Source organism: Coloeus monedula (genome assembly GCF_965178545.1).
Source record: "Coloeus monedula genome assembly, chromosome: 10".
NCBI lineage: Eukaryota > Metazoa > Chordata > Aves > Passeriformes > Corvidae > Coloeus > Coloeus monedula.
This window is the reverse complement of record NC_138790.1, coordinates 11,621,648-11,643,111: the sequence shown is the minus strand read 5'-3', so window position 1 is coordinate 11,643,111 and position 21,464 is coordinate 11,621,648. Positions and strand designations below refer to the sequence as shown.

Here is a 21,464-nt window from a genome sequence, read left to right as displayed (position 1 = left end):
GGACAGTATACAACGAATGTGTCAGAGCAAATGCAAAAGGAAGGGGATTTAGAGAACCTGTTGCAAAATGAAGTAATTGCTCAACTTCAGAATATCCACATACATAAACACCAGCCAGTTAAACACACCAGACAGGAGTTTATGCTAAAAGTAATAGTGGCTTAGAGGACTGAAGATTACTGTGGTGGCTGGGTAGATTTTCTGCTTCAGCACGCAGCCCCTGCTACTCTGTGTGGTCAAGGCTCTGTGCAAGCACATGTAAAAACAGGACTAAATTTTACAGAGTGGGGTAAAAGCTCATTAGGAAGTTATAATTCTGCTTACAAGTAAGGTCTAGCTCAGACATCCTCAGATTAAGAAAGGTAGGGTAATACTCATCTTCAATTACTGATTCTGGAGGAGAATGAAAAAACAGAGCAGACAGAACTCAGTCTAATCAAATACAACTTCCATTACAAGCCTGTATTTTTCATGCTCAGTCTGACAACTCAGTTCAAACAATTCAAGTTGTTTGTAATAACAAAGCAAATATTTCCAAAGATTAAAAACCTAGAATTAGGCTTGTACTTCCATTTTTGGCCTTTTAATTAGGTTTTTCTGAAGTGCTGAAAACAGAGCAACTCTTAATTAATGGCTTTCATACTTTGCTTTTTAATAATAGCTCTTACTAGCCTGGCAGTTTGGAGGTTTCAGATAAAATTGGGAATAGAACAAAAAAGATTGTTTGGCTTGATTTTACTCTTACAGAAATGAGACAAATCTAGACTTGCCCTATACAATTTGATGTCATGAGATTCTCACCTTGATCAGGGTTCTGATAAGAATTTATATTACGATGTCACCATGTTTTCTGAAGTAGATTCAACTAATTTTTCACACTAACTCAGTATATGACCTTGGATGAAGAAGCCACCCAATCTTCTGACAGATGCAGCTTAACTTTTAAAAATAAATACAAAAAGCACACACTAAAACACCACTATAGAACAATTTCCATGTCTGTAGTATAGGACAGAGCAAGTTATTCAGCCTTTCAATTTTTAACTGAGATCAGAAGCATATTTTACATTTCTTCAGGATAAAGAATTTGTACTTTGTGTGTAAAGTAGCGATACCATAAAGAGCCAACAATGAAAGAAAAGGAGGCACTGGTGTGGATAGGCTCAAGACCCAGTGTTCCTTCCTCTGTATTTCTACAATATTGCTGCAGAACTTGAACCACTACTCAGTGTTACATTTGTTCCTTTCTTCTTTAAGGAGGTAGGGAGAAAGATTGGGTAAGATGGTACAAGCAAGAAAGCAAGAGAAAGGAGCAGGGGAGAGAAAGTGGGATGACAAATCAGTAAAGTAAATTTTCCCTAGCAGCAAAAATAGCTGACAGATCTGCTTCCCAAAGAACACTGAAAATTACTTTGCGAGTAAAAGCAGCAGAGAAGATAAGTCAACTTGAAGGACTCATGGGAGAGCTGTTATTGACAGATACGCAGATGATGTAGTTGCTCAAGATGAGCAGGTTTCTCTTTTATCTCAATAAAGCACTTCTGGATTAAAAGATTGAAAAGACAGATATGAGACAATAGCATAAAGCCCGTTCCTAACTTACATAATTTTGTATAAAGAACCGTTGATGTAGGAAGTGTAAAAGAAAGGCACTGAATGCTGAAGATAAAGTATTACAGAGAACAACTTACATACACTCCCAGTGATAAAGGAACTTAATATTTGATGATATATACTTTGTCTGTTGAAGAAATGCATTGATTTTCCAAAAGGCTGAATATGTGTTTAAGAAAATGTTCACTACTGTTCTTATATAAATTAGCTGATAGAATGGCATCTTAAATTGTCCTGTTTACTCTTCTACGCCTTGCTCCAATTGTGATTTCTTATGCAATTTGAACAGGAGACAATCCAGCATACACTTCCTGTGTTTCAGCTCCTGCTGCATTATGTATCCCATGCCGTTCCCTTCAGCCATTCTGATACCCTTTCAAGACAGGTCTTGAGCATCAAATAGTTTGGGGTTGGTTTGGTTTGGTTTTTTTTTTTTTGAGGAGTTTTCAGGTTGTTTTTTTCCTCTTACTGAAAAACATTAGACAATACTGATAACAGTGAATGTATGCAGTAATGGAGGGGGGGTTAAGAGATAGTATTTTCTATATTTCTATACAGTTGGATTATTTTCTTGTACTTTAAAATGAAATTTCGAAGTGTAATAGAGCAGCATGTTAATACCAGTATCTTTATGGCAAATATCCTTTAACAAACCTCACAGATATCTAAAGCCTCTCTTAACCCACACCGGGCCACCTCTCACATCAACGTTACCTGAATGGTGCAACCCTGTTGCCAGGCTTCTGACCAGCCCCAGCGCATATGGGGTAAGTACCCAGCTTGGTTAATTGTGTTCAAGGTGTTAGCCAAAACCCACCACTTTGGATTGGACTCCTCAGTACAGTCCCTTTTCTAAAACTTTTGACTTGTAATGCTAAGAATTATACAGTTTCTTCACTTGTGAAGAAGACAACAGGGTGCATTTTCATGAACAGCCACTTAATACTATGAGCTTCAAATATGAGTGACATATTCCAAAGAATTCATCCAGGTGCTGAAAGTACTGGCTACCCATCAGCAATATTTAAGCACCAAAATGATCTAAAACATATGAAGGGTAGGTTATGTTTCTCAGCACTGCTTGAGAGCAGAACAGGGTAAGCAACTATTTGCTTTAATCAACAAGATGGTAAATGAACACCTGAGAAATTAAGCAAGTAATGAAATAAAATCAAAGCAAAATTGCACCAGAGTTGTTCATTTAAGCTTTAACAAAAATCCCCCTCAAGAGACTCTCTTCACAGATCTTTTTCTTTGTTTGAATACAGGATCAACTGAAGGATGGCGACACAGATTATATCATCAATAACGATGAATTGACTGAAAACTATGAACCATCTGCTCACATACCAGTGCCAGCACAGGACAACACAGGCTCCATCCAGGCTACAGGCAGGGAAGATATTCAGGAAGGAGACCTAGGATTGGGAGGGTACAAACTCCAGCTTCAACACACTGCATCTCAACCCCAGAAGAATTTGTTGGCATGAGCAGCGTAACGTTAATTATAAAAAAAAAAGACTAAAACAAAGGAACAAAAGATCCTCTTATGTGAACAAGAGGTCAGAAAAAGTGTACTAAGCGCAAAAATCAAAGAAAATTTAGATTTCAGCAACTAAATGCCTGCTCCTCACAGGAAAGGAGTTTGCTATCATATCCATATATCTACAACTATATGCAGGTTTTATGATTGTAGCAGTTTTTAGTATAATAGCATAGGGCAGTACCAGCCCACTGTAAATCCATTACAGTCATGTTTTTCTTGGCACTTGACTGTGCTGTGCCCCTCACATGTATACAGGCCTTTGAATATTGCTTAGAGTCTTCAGTAAGTTGGAAAGGAGAGAAATAGCTTCCTAACATTCATGCTCACATGATGACAGCTCTTTTCTACCGCTGGTCCTGACAAGATCCATACATAACTACTCAGTAGCTATTACATTTGTAAGGAAGAAGCAGAAGATTCCTTTTCCAAGGAGTATGTGATCTGAAAATGCTTAAAATATGCATTGCAGCACCTCAGCCATGATAGAAAAAGCTCCTTCATGCTCACAGTATAGACTTTTCCTGACATCCAGCCAAGCATTTGCTTTCTAAATGCACCTTATAGCCTGGTCCACAGGGGGTTTCACTAGGCTGCCACAAACTGAACACTGACCGTGGGAGACATTGAAGTGTATGAAATCAGCAACAAACACCCCTCACGGCCACACTGAATGGGCACAACTGCTATTTAAAAACAGCAGTTATTCCACAAGACATTTGTCATTACAGCTTGGCAACATGCAAAGCTTAAATGGGGGGAAAGGTTTTCTTGTTTTGAAAGATCATTCTAAACTTATAGCTCGATTTAAGAACTCAAAATGTTTCTCTTTTTTACTGTTTAAGAAGAGTTGTTTCTAATCAAATATATCTGCAAAACAGTTATATCTTCAGACTGCCTGCTCAAAGGATAAATTTGTCTCTCTGCTTATGCTGGGCACCCAATGTCACAGTAGAAATGAGGTGCTGGTTAGATGTGAAAAAAAGAAGAAAAAAAACCAAGAGAGAAGTATCAAAGTGTTCGTTGTTCTGCATAAACACAGTAAATGGATAACCAAGTGCTCAGCCATACATACAGCTGGCTGCCATATACTATCAAGATTAGTACAGATCAGCTTTGGCATATAGCAGCTAAGCAGTGCAAAACGAGGGATAGAGCCATGCTTCTGTTGCTAGAGCACGTGCCTTTTCTCACTGCAGAAGTTTCAACTAACTATGCATGTTCACATTTCTACCGAGAAAGTCAAAACATCAGGAGTTTTTAAGGAAGATCATTCTGAGTATACCAAGACAATGGGCAAAAAGAAATTTGGATCTAGAAGAATAAAAATCAAATTGTCCCTATTAATAGTCCTAAAGATGAATAGGTCTTAATTTCACCACAAATAAAACCTAAAATACAAATATAATCAAGTTTTAGTCATTCTTCTCCAGTGTAATTAATTTCTGGCTATATGTGACTCTAGAACAGCCATTTTAAGCATAAATTTGAACACAATGGAGTTGTATGTGCTGTTACAAAAGACCTGAAAAAAACTGGCATTTTATTTTCTCCTAAACTCTAACCAAGGAACTTCAAAGGATCCTAATCCCCACATGGTTTAAAACAAACAATATTCAGGCACGATAATAAATTCTTAGAGGAACTATTGAATTTCCAACGCCGTGTTTTGCTTTGTTTCGCTGCATGGGCTGGGAAAAGATGTGCAGCAGGTTACGAGAAGGGATGGAGAATGGTTAAGGAGGGAAGATTTTGTGGCCAAGACTGGGAGACAGCAGGGAACAGAGGAAGGAGAAGCAGGCATGGAGACACTGGAGTGAGGAATATGTGGCAACACAGCAGGAACCTATTGGAGTAGGTGCTAACACCGACCTGACTTCAGTAGCCAGTTTCTGGTTTCAGTCATTGGAAGAACTGAGGGCATGTCATCAGGCTTACTAAGCTTCTTGGGAAGCATGAATTCCAGTCCTTAGATTATACTGGAAATAAAGTGCTACAGTATTATGAAGATGCAAAGCTGTTTTTCACAGCTGCTACATGAACTGGAAATGACAAGCTCTTCAACAGTTTTGCTCTTACGTTCTACTCTGAAATGCATCCCACGGCATACTGTACAGGGGGTTACTGATTTATTTATTGTGCCTATGTCCAGGTTTCTCACATTTGTATAATGTGATAAATGGAGAGCTCTGGGGTCTGAAATTCTCTGTTTATAAAAAAAGACTGCAGCAAATACTTTTCAGTGTTCTACCACGATGCCTTAAAGGGCTACTTTACTTGGTAAAGAAAGTCATCCCTTATGACAGACAACTCATACTTCACATCTTCACAGGTTAGATTTTTATGCTAAGACTAGCAAAGTGGCTGAATCAGTGTTCCCAGCAGGAAGGGTATTTATCATCTGGGACCATGCTCAGCAACCAAAGTATCATTGGCTTTTAGGAAAATTAGTAATATGAGCTGCAAGCAAACCTGAAGCTTCTGCTAAATAGCAATAAGAGTCTCAGTTGTCCATAACACTCACCATTTCCCTATTTTAAGATACTCTTTTCATGACACACAGCTCAAGAGAGTTACAACAACATTAGAACAAATTACATATTTGTATTCAAGAAGAAATTACTGTCCACTAGTAATTCTGCATGACTGTTTAAACAGAGTAATGGATGTTAAGAGAGGCCTTTAATATTAATTTACAGTTCATACACTGGAGATTTAAACTACTTAATATCACACAGTGTTTGACTGAATGTGCAAGTCACTTATGACAAATGTGAAGCTATTCCTTCTATCTGACTTAATCTAATAAAACACTGCTTGGAAAATGAAATGTAATATATATTGTTAAAAATGTAGTGACTACATATTCAGAATGAAGGCCAAAATGTGAGGCAAGGTGGAAATCTAGAATATTGCTAAACCTTTCAGGTTTCAAAAGTAATAACTGACATTTTATACAGAACTATGGAGACCATTTTGCTAAGGTTGAAAGCAGTGTAATGAATCCTGGCTACACAGCAGAGCCAGTCCAAAAAGACACTGTACTAAAAAATAACAGATTACTACGATGACTTTCACAGAGAAGTGCAATATTTGGTAACCTCACTGAAAAAGGGGACCATTGCAAGTAGACACTTATGTTGCTGTGTTAAAAACTTAAACTTCTCCACAGCAGCAACATTATAGCTATCTCCAAACTGATGAACTCCATGTACAACTTCAGCCACTAAACTAATTGTCTTGAAGCCCTGAGAGCGGTTCACACTCTTTCCACCTAGCAACTTATTCAAGTGCCTTGCTGAGCTGAGGGTAGTCTGTTCAATAGGTCTCTCTCCTTTTTTCCTGTGTTTTGCTATCAGCCATCAAGAAATGTGAGCCCTGTAACACCCTGTACATTTGGGTACAACATAAATGCGGCAATATTCAGAAGTGTATTTTAGGTGCACCTTAGCATTAGACATGTGCTATTGAAATTCTTTGCTTTCACAGAGACTGAGAATTCCTAGGATACAGATATTAACTATAAACTTCAGAGAACCAAGACAACAAACATCCTGAAAGCCACTATAGAGACTGAAAAATGCTACTTCCAACTCAGCATATTCTGTGATTCTATGCTTCTAAAGACAAAATAGTTTTTCCCTACTTCCTTCTAGCACAGAGGAAAATAGCCTTTTTTGACATCTTAAAGCAAACCAATTCTGAGCATTTTAAATAACTTAATACAAGCAAGCTCATCTCTGGCAATATAATCCCAACAGACATGAGTTCTGCTTAGTGAACTGTAAAGGACTCATAAAAATTTTATTTTAGAAACTGTCTTTCAGAACTTGAAAGTTCTCCAGTTGATCCAAATTTTCTAAGCAAATATTAGTTTATCCCACAGCCTTGGTCCCAATACCTATCAGTTTTCAGATCATTAAATCCTATCCTTCCTTGGGCTCAGCAATTAGTTTTTGTGGTAGGCATTGAGTTCAGAAGAGTTAGACGTAACAGCTGAGCGTGTTTCCTTGAATACTGGTTTCTTGGCGTTTTGGGGTTTTTGTTCTTGGTAACCTATACACTTTTTACATCATGATCACACAGAGTGCAACTTTCTGAACAGCAGAAAAGAAAACTTTGCCAATATAGTCATTATCTTTCTTTTTATTCATGCCTTTCAAGTGGTTAAAAGAACAAGACAGCCTAGTGCAATGATGGGCATCAGCCAGGTGAATATCCCCTTCAACAGCCTTGTGGTGCAAGTTACACCTCCAGTCTTAAAACTGAACATCCTGGCATACGTTTAAAAAGGCAGACTGATTCTTCAAAAACCAAAACTATGTCAATCAGCTCCATGGTGCCAATATATGGCCCAGGTTTGTCTTTCCTCTATGAAAAAGGGACTTTCCTGCAGTTACCCCAAGGTATGTCAGGTGTCCGTCTCCAGCTTTGGCTCTGTTCCTAACAGCTCCTTGGTACCACCAGCATTGGCCCACTATGCCTACAGTGCTAGAAAAGCCACCAGCCAAGATCGTGTCATACTTCCATGGAATTCCACAGGAAAAACCCACAGCCTACATGTTTCCAATTAGGAAACTGCAATTCCAATCCTCCCAGCTTTCCCACTGTAAAAAACCACACTGGCTTCCTCCCACACCAGCCCACCCTGCCTCTGGGCAGTCTTCCCTCCACACACCAGGGGAGGCAGCGAGGGCTGCACAAGCTCTGCTGCACGATGTGCAACAAGAATGATTCTGCTTACAAATAAACTTTTTTTTCCCCACCACCAGTGTCAGAGCAGAAGCTGCATTTTCCCCAACTAATTCAGTGTTACTGGTCAACGTTATTAGCCTACAAAAATCATATCCGAGGTATGGAAGAACAAATATTGTTTCAGGCCTCAGAGGATCCCAAATCTGAGCACATCAAATTATCATCCTTCTGAGGACGCAGCAGAGCTTGAAATTCTGGTGCAGGAAGCAGTAGAGTATATCCAGGAGTGTTTTCCAGCTACTGTTCTACATCATTGTGTACCACAAAACTGTCTGCTTCTGGTGTGCTACAGCAAAAGCAGATGGTCATAGAGAAAATACAGTACTTTATTGAATAAGGACTTGAGACTAGATGGAGCCTTACATCAAACAATCTAAACACTGAAAGAAATAATCTTATGCCATGATATTAGACATTATGCAAGCCTAGGACAAGTTATATATAAGTGAATTGAAACAGGATAATATCCCATAAGCATAATGAGATTTCTTATTCCAGAAGTAAAGTAACTTTAGAATGCATGCCTGACTGGAAATGAAAACATAAAAGAGAAAACAACATGAATAAATGAATGATGAAGGAAGGAAAGGGGGAGCAAGGGTGGAAAGAACCAGTGCCAAAGAGATTCAAATTGAAAAATATCAGAAAGATATTCATAACAACTGCAGGCTAAAAACCAAATTAAGCAGTGTGAGAAACTAAGGGTTAGCTTGAAGAGCACTCCTAAATACTTTACTGAGCCATAGATAGCCCTGACACTACTGTATTGCAAAACCTTAGGCATTCCACAGACTTAAAGTCAGGAACAGCTACCGGCTGAAAATTGATCAAATTTAAAGAAAATTAAGAAGAAAAAGGACCAAAGCTGAAAGGCTAATCCTCCAACAGCACTGTTGAAAAGCAATAAAAGCAACACAAGCCTGATATTTGCAGAAGGGTGGAAAAATGACTGAAGATGTAAATTCTTCAGTCCTGTTATTTCATCTCTCCCTCCTTTACCAGCTACTCATTTTCATCACCCAGTTGTCTCTTACACCTTCTCTGGTTTACCTTTAAGATGAACACTTTACTTTTCCCATTCCTTGGGCTAACAAAATTATTAAGTTCTATTCTGCCTCTGCATGATATCCACACCCAGCACAATTCTAAACAGTTCTTCAAAAAGAAATTAATATGATGCAAGATTGCATGAACTACATAACTTCTACCTCAAGTGGTGATCATGCTCAAAATCAGGGGGTCAAACACATTTCAATATCCTTTAGGCACTTCTCTATCACTACATATGCTAAGAGCCAGAGCTTATGTATTTTAACTATAGGAACCAAGAGGAGGAAAAACCCTTAAGAAAAGCTGCAGAACCATTCTCAGTGAGGCTGACATGAGGTTTTCAGTGACAGGCAGCAACATCATATGAGCACTCTGTCTGTCTGGTTTTATCTCACAGTGAGGATGGGCCTTCAACAGCTTGGGCACACAGGATTGCATCCAGTCTGGGGAGAGGCCGGCACACAGGCAAGCACCAATACACACCCTAAATCCAAACTCTCTGTTTTCACCCTTTGCACATATTCCCACAGGCTGGGGCAGCTCCAGGAGGGAAAGCTCCCTCACCCATGGGAGAGCTCACATTTAAATGCAGCAGACCAAGAGGGGTTTTCAGCTGGCAGAGCAGAGAGCGTGGTGCTGCTCTCTTGCTCTTTCGTGGTCCAGGCACGTTTTCCTCCTGGTACTCAGAGAGTGCTGCTGCCGCTGCTGCTGATTAGAGAAGTGACTGGAGCATCTTTTCTGATGAAAGCTAATGTGAAGTGGACACTTGAGACAAGTACTCCAGTTTCTGCTGAATGAACCATCAGACCCATGGGGAAAAAAAAAAAAAAAAAGAAAACACTGCTCTATTTCTTAACTGTTTTGTTTACTGCAAGAATCTGTCTACAACCACCAAGCCCTTGATATTTTCAGGCCTCAACACCAGTAACTGAGATCTGTTAGGAACCCTCAAACTCCCTATATTTGGCTCAGAACAAGCATCCTCCCCCTCTACATGAGCTCCCCCATATGCCATCATTTGACAGGGTTTTACACTGACCTGGTTCACTGGAAAACTGCAGTGGACTATCCCTAAACTGAAATTTTCAAGCAGTGAAAGAGAATTTCAGTAGAAAGGCAGGTACATGAATGCAGATTCCCCAATTCTTAGTGTAGTTCAGCTGCTCTGGGAGGGTAACTGTAAACCACATTTGCCAAAAATTAACTTTCACTTAAAAAAACCCCACATACACCTAAGGAGCACTATTGGCACATGTTTGTAACCAAAGGTAGGTATTCCTGCTGAACTTCACAAGGAATAGAACTCAGGGCTATTTTACAAAAATCTCCACCTTCTGTGCATACAAATATAAAAGTAACATGTAATACTCCTTTCTGCTCATGCAATACCCACAATGAACAAGTAGTGACACACTTAGTGTGTCCTATAAATATACAGTCAAAGACAAAGTTTGTAGGTGTTTGCATGAAGCAATAATAATAATAAACTTTTAAGATTGGTTTATCTCCCAACTTAATCAGGTCTGACGAAATAGCCAGAGCTCATAATTTACTTAATATGGCTCCTCAAAAGATTTAGAAATTGTTGTCACATGAGTATTATCTGAACCACCTCAGACTTTCACTAGGTGCTTTTGTTATAAAAAAATATTCAACACAGTATACAATGGAAGTAAGAAAAACCGCTACAGAAAAAAATCTGCCTTTAGGACTTTCCAGATTATTTCTAGACCTGTCAGTGTCTTCTGATTACTTAGAAAGTTATTTTGTTATCCCTGAATCTGCCTGACTAACAACTGCTGAGTTACCTGAGCCAGCTAACAGTCTATGAAATCACACTTCTCCAGCCTTGAGGACTGGGACAGGGAAGATACAGATGCTGTTTACAGAGTACAGCCTCCCTTTTGCCACTTCCCTCTTCATTTCTTACAGAAACCTGATGGAGGAGAGGTTGGAGCAGCATATAATAACCCCCCATTCATCTTCAATACTAAACTCATTTCTCACAAGTCCAAGACTGTCCAAAGATTTGCTTAATGTTAAACTGAGATACAATTTCTGAAAGAGTCTAAACTTAAGCTCCTAAAATTCATGGGCTTGTTATTAAATAATCTAATTTTTGCAAGAGATGAATACTGAAGAACTCACACTGAAACCTATTACAGCCCTAAAGTCACACTGAAGTTAGCCCATAGAAGTGCCAAAACACACACTGCTCCCAGCAGAGCCTCTGAGACAAAAACACAGCATAAAACACACCTTATTTTGATTGGCACAATAAACTCCCTACTCCAAGAATGAAACTGATTTTGTCACAGGGTGACTTGGCTTCTGTGTAAGAAACAAATTAGTGACTGAAACAGGACTGACTCCCTTCAGGCCATTGGTGCTGGATTTGGTTTGGGTTTTTCTATTATTTCCTTTTTCTTTTTTGAAGGCTACCTGGGGTGAACCAGGCTAATCATGAGGAGTGATGATCTCATCTTTTGCTCAGCTTCAAAGCCAAGGTGGCATGGAAGTCTGCATGAATTGTCAGCAGAGCCATGATTTGTGTGAAAGCCCAGTGTGTTGCAGCTTATTTTCCCTTGGTGCTCCAGCATATGCCTTCTGTATGATTTGTCCTCATGTTCATAACAGCCTTAGTTGATTGGGATTTTTTTCTGAAACTTCTATACAAAAAGGTATCACTTCAGGACACAATAGTGCAAGGCTAGAGATGTGGTTTTTAGCATTAACCAGTGCCTGAAGCTCCTGAATTCTTTGTGGTTTTAACATCCAGGAGTTAGGCATGTAGAGGAGCCCTGGTTGGGACTCAGTTTATTTAGAAGAGCTTCCACCATCTGTTCTTCCAAATTCTGAAAACATGAAGAGAATACACTTCACAAGCAGCTACAAACACAGATGAGCTCTGCAGTTTACGCTGGAATATACCACATGCAGGGAAAATCATTCATAACATCTTTGAGGTTTCTCCTTCAGGCATAAATTGAGGATTGAAGCTCTAATGCTTTCACTTTTTGCCACAGTGAAATAATTCTCTGGTTTACATGAATTCACCATCCTACATCTTCACACTGTTAATCAGAGACCCAAACTCTTTGAAACTAAGATGTATTAGTGAAGTTGACCAGTTTAATTAGAAAATATTTTAAGTCATCACCTGTCATCACACAGTTCTTATAAAGAGATGTTTTTATACCTAGAAATTAAAATCTCTGAATAATTAGCAAGCTAAGTTACAGCTACATTATTTAAACAGCTTCAAACCACAGTCCAATGAAGAAAATCCATTAATATCTACTTTCCTTAAAGTACAGCTTCCAGCCCTTATTCCTGACTTTTCAACCCATTTCCACCTACTTGGCAAATTATGCCTCAGCAAACTCTGCCCCAATTTTCCAGAGATTACAGGTATCAGTTGCCTAACTGCTGGGGATAAGGCAGTGGAGCTTCCCTGAGCAGAATTCTGCGAAGGACCCTCCAAAGGATGACCTGCTCCCAAGGAAGCAGGAGCCTGCCCACACCTGCATGGACAAGAGCCATTCCAGGCAGACAAGAAATACACCCTTCCCACTCTCCTCCTGCAAGGACTCGTATTTCCACACTTTACTTCCAGATGAACAGGCTTGACAAGAAGCCACCACTCCTGAAGGCTGAAGAAACAAATCCCTCTTTCCCAGCACTTATCCTCAGTATCTACTCTCACAGTGTTATGTTGATGCTTCCTTGAAGATGGCAAAACATCCTCCTTCACAGGCCTGGCTCTCCTGCCTGTCATCTTTAGAAGGGCCAGATCTGCCTCAAAACCTGTGAAAAATGCAGTGTGTACGAAGGGGAAGGTCAGCAAGCAACACCCTTTTGAAGGTAGCCAAAAACCCTCCTGCCCTCAGAATCAGTCATGTCCTTTTTTTGTCCTCTTCTATGGATAGACTATTCTTTCTTGTCTCAACAATACAGAAAACTGGCAAAGTCAGTGCAAGAGTTGACAGGACAAAGACAAGAGAACCCTGGTCTTGGAATTTATTGATGGTTCATTTCCCATACCTTATTTTATTTCCTCTTGGACAATCATACCTTTGCTGTTCCACTGCACTGCTGTCCACAGGTTACGGAATTCAGAGTGACTCAGGCATAGTTAAGTTATCTCTTGTTTTTGCTGGGCACTTACTGTAGAACTGGCCAAAAATACCACTCAGATATTTTGCAACAAAAAAAGCACCTTTGTATCAAAATCACAGACCGTACAATACTATGCTGATTTCATTAAAGGCTCCATGGAACAGAAGTCTAACAATCACTTTGACTGTGGCTTTTTTTTTGGTTAAAATTTTGCCCATTTATTATTAATTTTATGCATTAAAAATTAATATAGAGTGAAGTTACTTGCCCATATACTATACCCAAAATCACAAGCAAATCTTAAAATAATTCAGTTATGAAACAATACTGATTAATATCCTTATAAGAAATTTCAGGCTTTTATTCTAGTACAGAAGGGGAGGAAATATTTCAGATAGAAGAAATTGCTGTCACCCCCAGGATTAACCACATAAAAACACCAACATGTCTCTTTGAACCTTAGCTAAGAGTCTTTTTAGGCTGCTTCCAGGCCGAGAGCCCAAGTGCTATGGCCCACAGCCCTTCTGGGGATGCAGGACATGCACAGGGCCTCCCAGATAAGAAAGGAGAAGTATCTCTTTGCTCCAGCCAGTGACAGGATAGTAAAGAATGTCATTTATCACATGAACTCCAGCACTCTCAAACCAGCTCACTTCCTCTCTTTCCTGGCTCCCCGTTGGCTTCACCCAAATAAGCTCCATCCCACAGCAATAATCTTTTTCCATGACAAGCCCTCAAAACCCCCAGAGGTTTAAATGGGAACATGACGACAAAGCCAGGAAATTCACGCTAGTTAAAGGAAGGACAACTGTCTATTAATATGATCACGAGCAAAAGCATCTGTCAAATTCTTTTTTTAACATAATCTTAATTTCAGGCTTAACTCCAGTTTATGAATATATAAAAGAAATTTCTTGCATAAATTATTCAGTATGAATTAAACACCCAGCTGCACATAGCTGACAGATTTCTATTAAAAAGTCATTCATATAAGCTAGCCATTTGGCAAACATTCATTTTATCCTCTTACAGGGAAAACAGATATTTTCAAGTGTCACATATCTTTATGTCAAAAGGAAACCTATACAATAGGAATCACATATTTGGAAGAACTAGGCACGTCCTGAGGTTTGCTAAGCCAGGGTTTAAGAGGAATTTTGGTTTGGTGTTTTGATTAAGAAAAGTACTGGAGAAAAAAGAAGAATGTATCTAATAAGATAGTTTATAAAAAAAGGAAAAAAACTTTTTTGAAGGGGCAAGGTATATGAATCCTTTCCTCGGTAAAATCACTTCCACAAGTATAAAATCAGGACTTCTACGTTTAATAAAAAACACTTTCATTTTCTTCAAAGTCGCTCTTGGACAAACTAAAAAATCTTTTTCAAACCAAACAGCAGAAAAGTGCCATTTTTATCTCCACAAAATCTAATTTTTTTATTGCTGAAAAGAAAGCTGAATGCACAAAAATAATTGAGAAGCATCCATTTCCCATTATTTTGCCTTGCTTTTTTTCCCATCCTTTTAAATGCTTTAGTGCAATTAGGACATTTTAAAACCTGAAGCAGCATTCAGTTTGAGGGAGGCCAGAGGAGGTAGCACTGATAATCCTAAAGCTCAGAGCAGAGGAGGCTGCAGACACAGGGCTCCCACCAGCGCTGGGTGCCGGACAAGGAGCAGCAGCACTCGCAGGCTGCAGCCCCTCCTGCCCAGCAGCGGGAAACCCTCCCGTCTGCCACCAGAGTGGGCCACCCAGCACACCCAGGCAGCTCACACACCTCCCACCTATATTTCCAGTGCTCATGACACAGATGCTGCTGGCAACCTTCACAACAGCCCTGTCATACCTAAGTTCTAATCATCCTATTTCTCAGATGTAAGCAAAGTGGGTATGGTTCACCTTAAGGGAGGAAAAGGTTATGGGGACCTAGTGTGATCTTAATTTCAGATCTGCCTGCTGAAATCAATCTGTGCATTACCCCAGCTTCAGGTTTATCATTACGTGTAAAAAACTTAATCCTGAGAAGTTAGTTCCAGCAGGCAGTGTTCTTGTGTTAAGAAAGGGACCTGCCATGCACAGTGGCCACTGCCCTGTAAGTGTTTCCCTTTCTGTAGTGGAGTTTTTTCCCCATCTTGTAGCAGTGGCTTGAATTCAAATACTTAATGTAGCTTTTACCGCAATGTGAAGAGTGGAACAGTGCAGCCAATTTCTCTTAATGCACTGCCAACTGTTTTTTCTGAGAGAATATAGCCTTCTGACTAGAAACCTGGTTTGCATTTTTATATTTTACAGGGGGTTTTTTGAAAGAAGGGGACCTGTTTGACTTCAGCAATTTAAAATCTCAGAAGGCAAATATCAAATAATTTCACTGATCTTTGAACTGAACTTTTAACTTAAAGGGGATAACATCGAAAATATCCTGTCTGCCTTTCACCCTAAAGCACCACCTCCCTTTGCATCTGGGGATCAGATGCATAAACAGAGCTTCCTCTTCACCGTGTTTTGGGGAATGTAGCTTAGAAAGTTTACCAGGACAGTCATCCCAGCCACATGTCACTGTGCATGTGCCTGCCCTCCTCTGCCAGTGCTGCCAAGCAACCCCGCCACGGGGAAGGCTGTGCCTGCCCTCAGCTGAACTCAGACATGCTGCAGTAGAGGGAGGCAAAGCTGTGAGAGCCTTTGGAATCATCTTTTCTGCTGAACCAGAAGAAGAACTCAAGGTCAGTACTCCAAGGAATAGGAGGACAGGGGACTTAGGCATTGCTGTAACACAGCTGAGATGTTAGTAAGAGCAGCCAAAGGAGAACATTTCTGAGAGTGGGTTTATTTACTGATGTTTTCTTACTGGCTGAACCATTATTACAGAGGGCATGCCATATAGTGCATTCCTGCTCTTTCCTGGCCTTCCGAAGGGGGAGTGGTGGTTTTGGTTTTGTTGGGCCTTTTTAATTTCCTCCTATCCCCATCCCAGTCAAAGCATTAACAAGGAAATTGACTTGAATTCACCTAGTCTTACTCAACAAAGCAACAAAATGTGTTTGCTGGAAGCAATTATGTGCAAATCAGCAACTGTTAGATAACTGAGGGGTCTCATTTACTCCAACAAAAGTCTGTTGCTTTGCCCCTGTTGTACGACAAGCTGCAGATGGGCTGGGAAATGTGCGTTCAGATGGATAGAATTATGGTGGGTTTATATTCAGAGGAGCAGAGAGCTGAGGCTGAACACTGCAAATAAAAGCTGACCCATCTGGTGGGAGCAGATTGCATCAGAGGCTGCTTCTTATTTCTCTTGCAAAAACTCTACACACAAGACAACAATCACACTTTGAGAGGAACAAGCTTTGTGCTACCAGTTCTGGAGTGGACAGACCCTACCCAGAAACCAAGGCCTAAAGGATCTCTACCTCAAGTTTGAAAAGGTTGGGAATTACAGTTTGAGTCTTCTATTGCAACTCTGGTTTTGACTGTTTCCTTCATCTCTGTACCCTTGTTTCTGCCACCAAGCCCATGCACATAGTCACCAGTACAAGTCTCCTGATCTCCTCTAGGTACTCCAGTTTTCCAGTGCCAAAGGGGAATATAAAATATATTTAATATACACTTATATATTTAACATATACTATATTGAAAATAAATTATTTCACAGCTGGCTTTTTAGGCTGTTTCATAGATCTGAAGCCATAGATGCCTATGCATGCCCATAGCTTGGAAAGCACCACATCACTCCTGGCAGGGAGCATGGAAGTGACCCAAATCTCTGCCACACATGCCAGCACTCAGCATGAGGCACACACAAAATGATAACCTTGGTCTCACTGAATGTGCAGGTCTCAGACACCATGCCATCACCAGCTACTGCCAGGACCAGGGGATCACTGTTTCATCTTTTCCACTTTTAGAAGAGCCAGTTGCTGGCACAGTCTGCCTCTTCTTCAGAATGTGCCAATGGCACATGGGCTCCTTTGAAAGACAATATTTCATTATATAAAGCCTAAATTTTTCTTAATTTCAATCTGTTGCTCCCAGCATGCTGCTCATCATTATGGAAATGAAGCCTCCTTCTTCTTGGCATTTACACCCTTCAGAAACTTGAAGATTTCAATGTTCTCACAGAAGATGAGTTTACTTTTTCTGCTTTTTTAAATGGCCCAAGCCAAGTTCACTTCAGCTGGGAAAAACTGGAGCATGAGCCAAGGAAATCCTTTCTCTTCACTTCCACTTTTTAAAGCAAAAATTTAAGCGGAGAAGTGGTACTTTCAGCCCTTACACCTTTACAGGCTTGGATAAAGAAACGGACAAATTTCATTTAGAACAACCTAATTTTTCTTGCTGAAGCAGCTGACTCTCCACATGAATACATCTCTTACATTTTCTCAGAAAGATGGACAGGCTTCTGACTTCTGTCAGAAGTTATCAAAAGCTCATTATTAGTGTTGAGCTAAATGACAGGTAGCAGTGTTCCCTATAGGACTGAGTCGGGAAAAACATTACCACTCACTGAATCAACAGGATCATTTTACAGCCATTTTTTGGAAGGTTGTTCATCTGGTGAAGTCTAGCAGTGCTTCGCTTTAGCTGTCGACAGAGAACCCAGAAAGCACTATGAACCATAAATAAAACAGAGAATAGTACTAACATGTGAGCTTTACACTTGCTTTGCAACTGCTTCCTTTTCCTGCCCCAGCAGAGATGTGCATAACCTGACTGAACATATTCATTTGTCCAGCAAAGCTGCTGGCTGTTTCCACCTCCCCAGACAAAGGGCTGATTATTTTCTCTCATGTTAATGACTACCCCTATAGGCAGGTAGGCTGCCATCTCTCTCTCTCATCACTACCTTTCCCTTTCACAAAAAGAAAGATCCCTTCCTGTGGCACTGAGGGGAACACAGAGCCCTTTGCACTGTCTGCAGTACCTGCCTGGCAAAAAAAGGCCAGGGCTTTTACTGCTCTGAATATCCCCTCCTGAGACCCACTATATTGTCAATTCTTTTCACCAGCCTCAATAACATCCCCTTTGTGAAGGCCTAAAAGACAAATCCATCCTTGGTGTAACACTACTGCCCTCAGTAGAGTGTAGTAGAGTTGAATTTGAACCAAACTTCACTTTGACTTGCTTTAAAAGCTGCTTTGCCCATGTGTATAATTACTAGAGGCAGATTCCTTCTTTCCCAATATCAAACCTCGTCTCTCTACCTGCTATTTCATCTTAACACAGCCATCTGAGCTATAGACATGCCTACATGAAGCAGATCAATAGATGCTCTCCCATCCCTGCCAGTAATAATTCTTTATCAGATATGTCTTTGCCACTTGCCTTTTTAATGTTTTTGTGTAGGAGGTAAGGGGGCTGGCAAGTATTTTTTTGGTTTGGTGTCTTTGTTTATGATAGATGGAAAGCTTGCCAACAACACACCAAATGCTCTCTAATTAAAGTCAGTTCAGTGGCTGCGATTAGATGAATTGTGACTGACTTCTAAACCCTTCACTTCTCAGCCATAAATCCCTCCTGCTCCCCAATCACCTGCAGTGATGACTAATGCCAGGTTCCCCTAGTTACACTGGAAAAGGGGGAAGTGCTTGGGGATTAGACAGTCTGCTGCCTCCAGCTTATTTTCAGGCTTTCAGGCCCATGAAAAAAATTAAATATGATGAAAGAAGCCATATTAACTATATTGCTCCTGTCCTCATTCCTGGCTGTGTTACATGCTGTACACAGCTCATTTAATTTTCAGTTGATATTAACTGCCATTTCCTGTCATGTTCTCCTCCATTCATTTCCTGATTTGTCATTATCATTCACATATGCAGACTTCCACTGCAATAGCCAGCATCCCTGTTAGACAAAAAAAAAAAAAAAAAAAAAAAAAACACACCACACAAACTCAGGGGTCCATTCTCTCTTTCACCACAACCATGTCAGAATATCTGTGGATTTTCATTCCTGACTTACATCAGCAAAAAACAACCAAAAGGTTTCCTCCTGTCCAATGCTGGGCATCCCCAGCTCTAAGGCATGAAAGTAAATAGCTCTCAAACACAGACTCTTTTTAGAGAAAAAATTAGGTAGGCATGACAAACAGATTAATTCTTCCCCACATCTTCAAGTGCAGTTGGCAAGATGAAGTAACTCCAATACTAATAAGCTTATCTTTTATTATAAACACAAAGGCCACTTCCCTTATGAAGTAAAGGAATAATCATGCATCATAATTTTTTCCTGCTCTAAGGGAATTGCCACCTAAGCCCCACATTTCCTCTGTAAATGGCTCCATGGCACAGGCAGCTCACAAAACGCAACTACTTTTCTTGAAGCTGAGTGGCTTGAAAGAGCAAGGCTAAAAAATTAAGAAACTTCTCATGGAATTTACATAGCATGTTTTTTATAGCACAGTTTTCTGAGGGAATTCCCATTCCTATTATCCACCTCTCTGCTCTACTACTAGCACCTACAAAGGTAAAGCAATTGCAGTCTTTCAGCAAGGCAGAGATAACAGCAAATAGTTTGCCTATGAAATATGATAACAGTTCTCAGCCTCAGCCAGAGAAATTCTCAGAAGCTAAGAACTCCTTAAGCACTGGATATAATTAACTCTTTGTACATTCTAAACAGGGCTTGTTAACAGAAAATGTTCTTTGAGAAAGCACAAGGAGCAATCTCTTACCTAGTAACATTGCACAGAAAGAGTTAGGCTACTGAAAGCCTTAAGTGTCTGATCATCACTAATGATAAAAGGCTTATTAGATTTCTCTCTGTTTTAATTAGATTTATCTGTTTTCATTATTAAAGTAGGGTTAAGGGCAATTTGTTCCTTACAGTGTTCTTTAAAATTGAAATGGTCTTAGATAACAGACCGCACAGGTTGGTTGGTCTTTTGGCATCTGCTCTATGACAGATTATTCTAATCACAAACTCCTCTTCATAAAGAAAAAGGAAAAATACCTCTGCAGTCTGTATTTCGTTTTTGTCTCCAGTACCGAGAGTACTGTTTCCTATAGGAATCTATAGCCAATATGATATATTCTGGCCATAACCCATCATAAACACTAGGTAATATCTGTCACAATGTATTATCCTAGAGTGCTCTGAACCCAGGCACGCACAGCAGCAGTGTGCAGTGTGTCTGCCATGGACAGGACAGCTGCCATGCCGTTGTTGAGGCACCCAGCGCAGGCTGGAGCGGGGCCATCCCTGCCCAGCCCCGGCAGCGTGCGGAGGACCGTGCTGGAGGGGAGGCCGGCCCCGCAGCACACCCGCCTGCCAGCTGTGTTGCTAGGGAATTTTGTCGTGGCAGGAGTGTCAAACAGCTGCTGGCACCAAGCTGATGTTGCCGTGCTTCCAACCAAAAAGCCAAACCACTGCCCAACCACATTACGTAAAAATCCCCACCAGTTTTGGCAACCCTCAAACTACTGCAGGACCCCTCTATCCCCTATGGAAAAAGATGCTGCATTATGAGGGAGATTATGTCAAATCACTAACATCACAATAGAGCATCTTTGCCTGTGAGAACACTGCATAGACAGTTTGTTGTGTGTTAGTTTGTGGTGTGCTCTGGTTTTTTAAAATAAATTCAAAATTGTCTCTTCAGACAACAGTCAAATCACTTTTTTGCAATTTAAAAGCTGTACATTAGACAAGAGCCTTATAAAAGACTAAAAATAAATAATAATAAAGAATAACTATGCACACACCCCAATGAATTACACTTTTTGATAACAGCATGTAATATGGATTTGCTGCTCTCTTAGTGAAGGGAAAGGGAGGGAGGGTGTGGATAAGAGCAGAAGAATCCTATTCCGTCTTCAACACCTGCTGGAGCAAACTGTTGGATCCAGCTGAGCATTCGATCAAACTGAAATCTGTAGACAGATTGACAATCTGATTATTAATCTTCCTTGAAAATGCAGCAAGTAGTCATTTGGGGGAGGGGAGAAGTGCAGAAGGAAGAAGTAAAACAAACACTGCAACCATTTTAGTTCCTCACCCATGGTTTTCATCCCTTTAACTGCAAATTGTAGCAAATGCCAAATCAATTGTTCCATGACCTTGCACTAAGTGAAAGGGCAAAACAAGAATCTCTTAAAATGATAAAGGTAAGCTATCACAGCTGTGAAAACAGTAATCAATAAACCACTTCCCATTTAACAACCCTCCCTCTAACCAGATTGGGACTGAATGCACTCTGCCTACACTATCCATTTGGAAAAAAAAAAAAAAAAAAAAAAAAAAAACCACACCACACAAACAGACACCACATTTGGGCTAAATATACACATATAGGACACCAAATAATCATTTTATGATTCCAAATCATAAAACTAAAAATATGCACCTTATTAAGCCACAGAAGTTACAACCTAAGAACTTATGATCACCTTTATT

General features: G+C 40.1%; 1 protein-coding gene across 1 annotated transcript in view; it reads left to right on the top strand.

Annotated features, from left to right (window-relative positions):
* The window catches only part of SLC9A9 (solute carrier family 9 member A9), a gene marked incomplete at both ends in the record, with an annotated part of 176,634 nt that extends 173,530 nt beyond the window's left edge, over positions 1-3,104 (top strand). Inside the window, 2 exons of the mRNA XM_082287798.1 lie at positions 2,276-2,381; positions 2,883-3,104. Coding sequence (XP_082143924.1) covers positions 2,276-2,381; positions 2,883-3,104 — 328 coding nt within the window. The remainder of the gene's footprint in view (positions 1-2,275; positions 2,382-2,882) is intronic.
* Between the last annotated feature and the right edge of the window lie 18,360 nt (positions 3,105-21,464).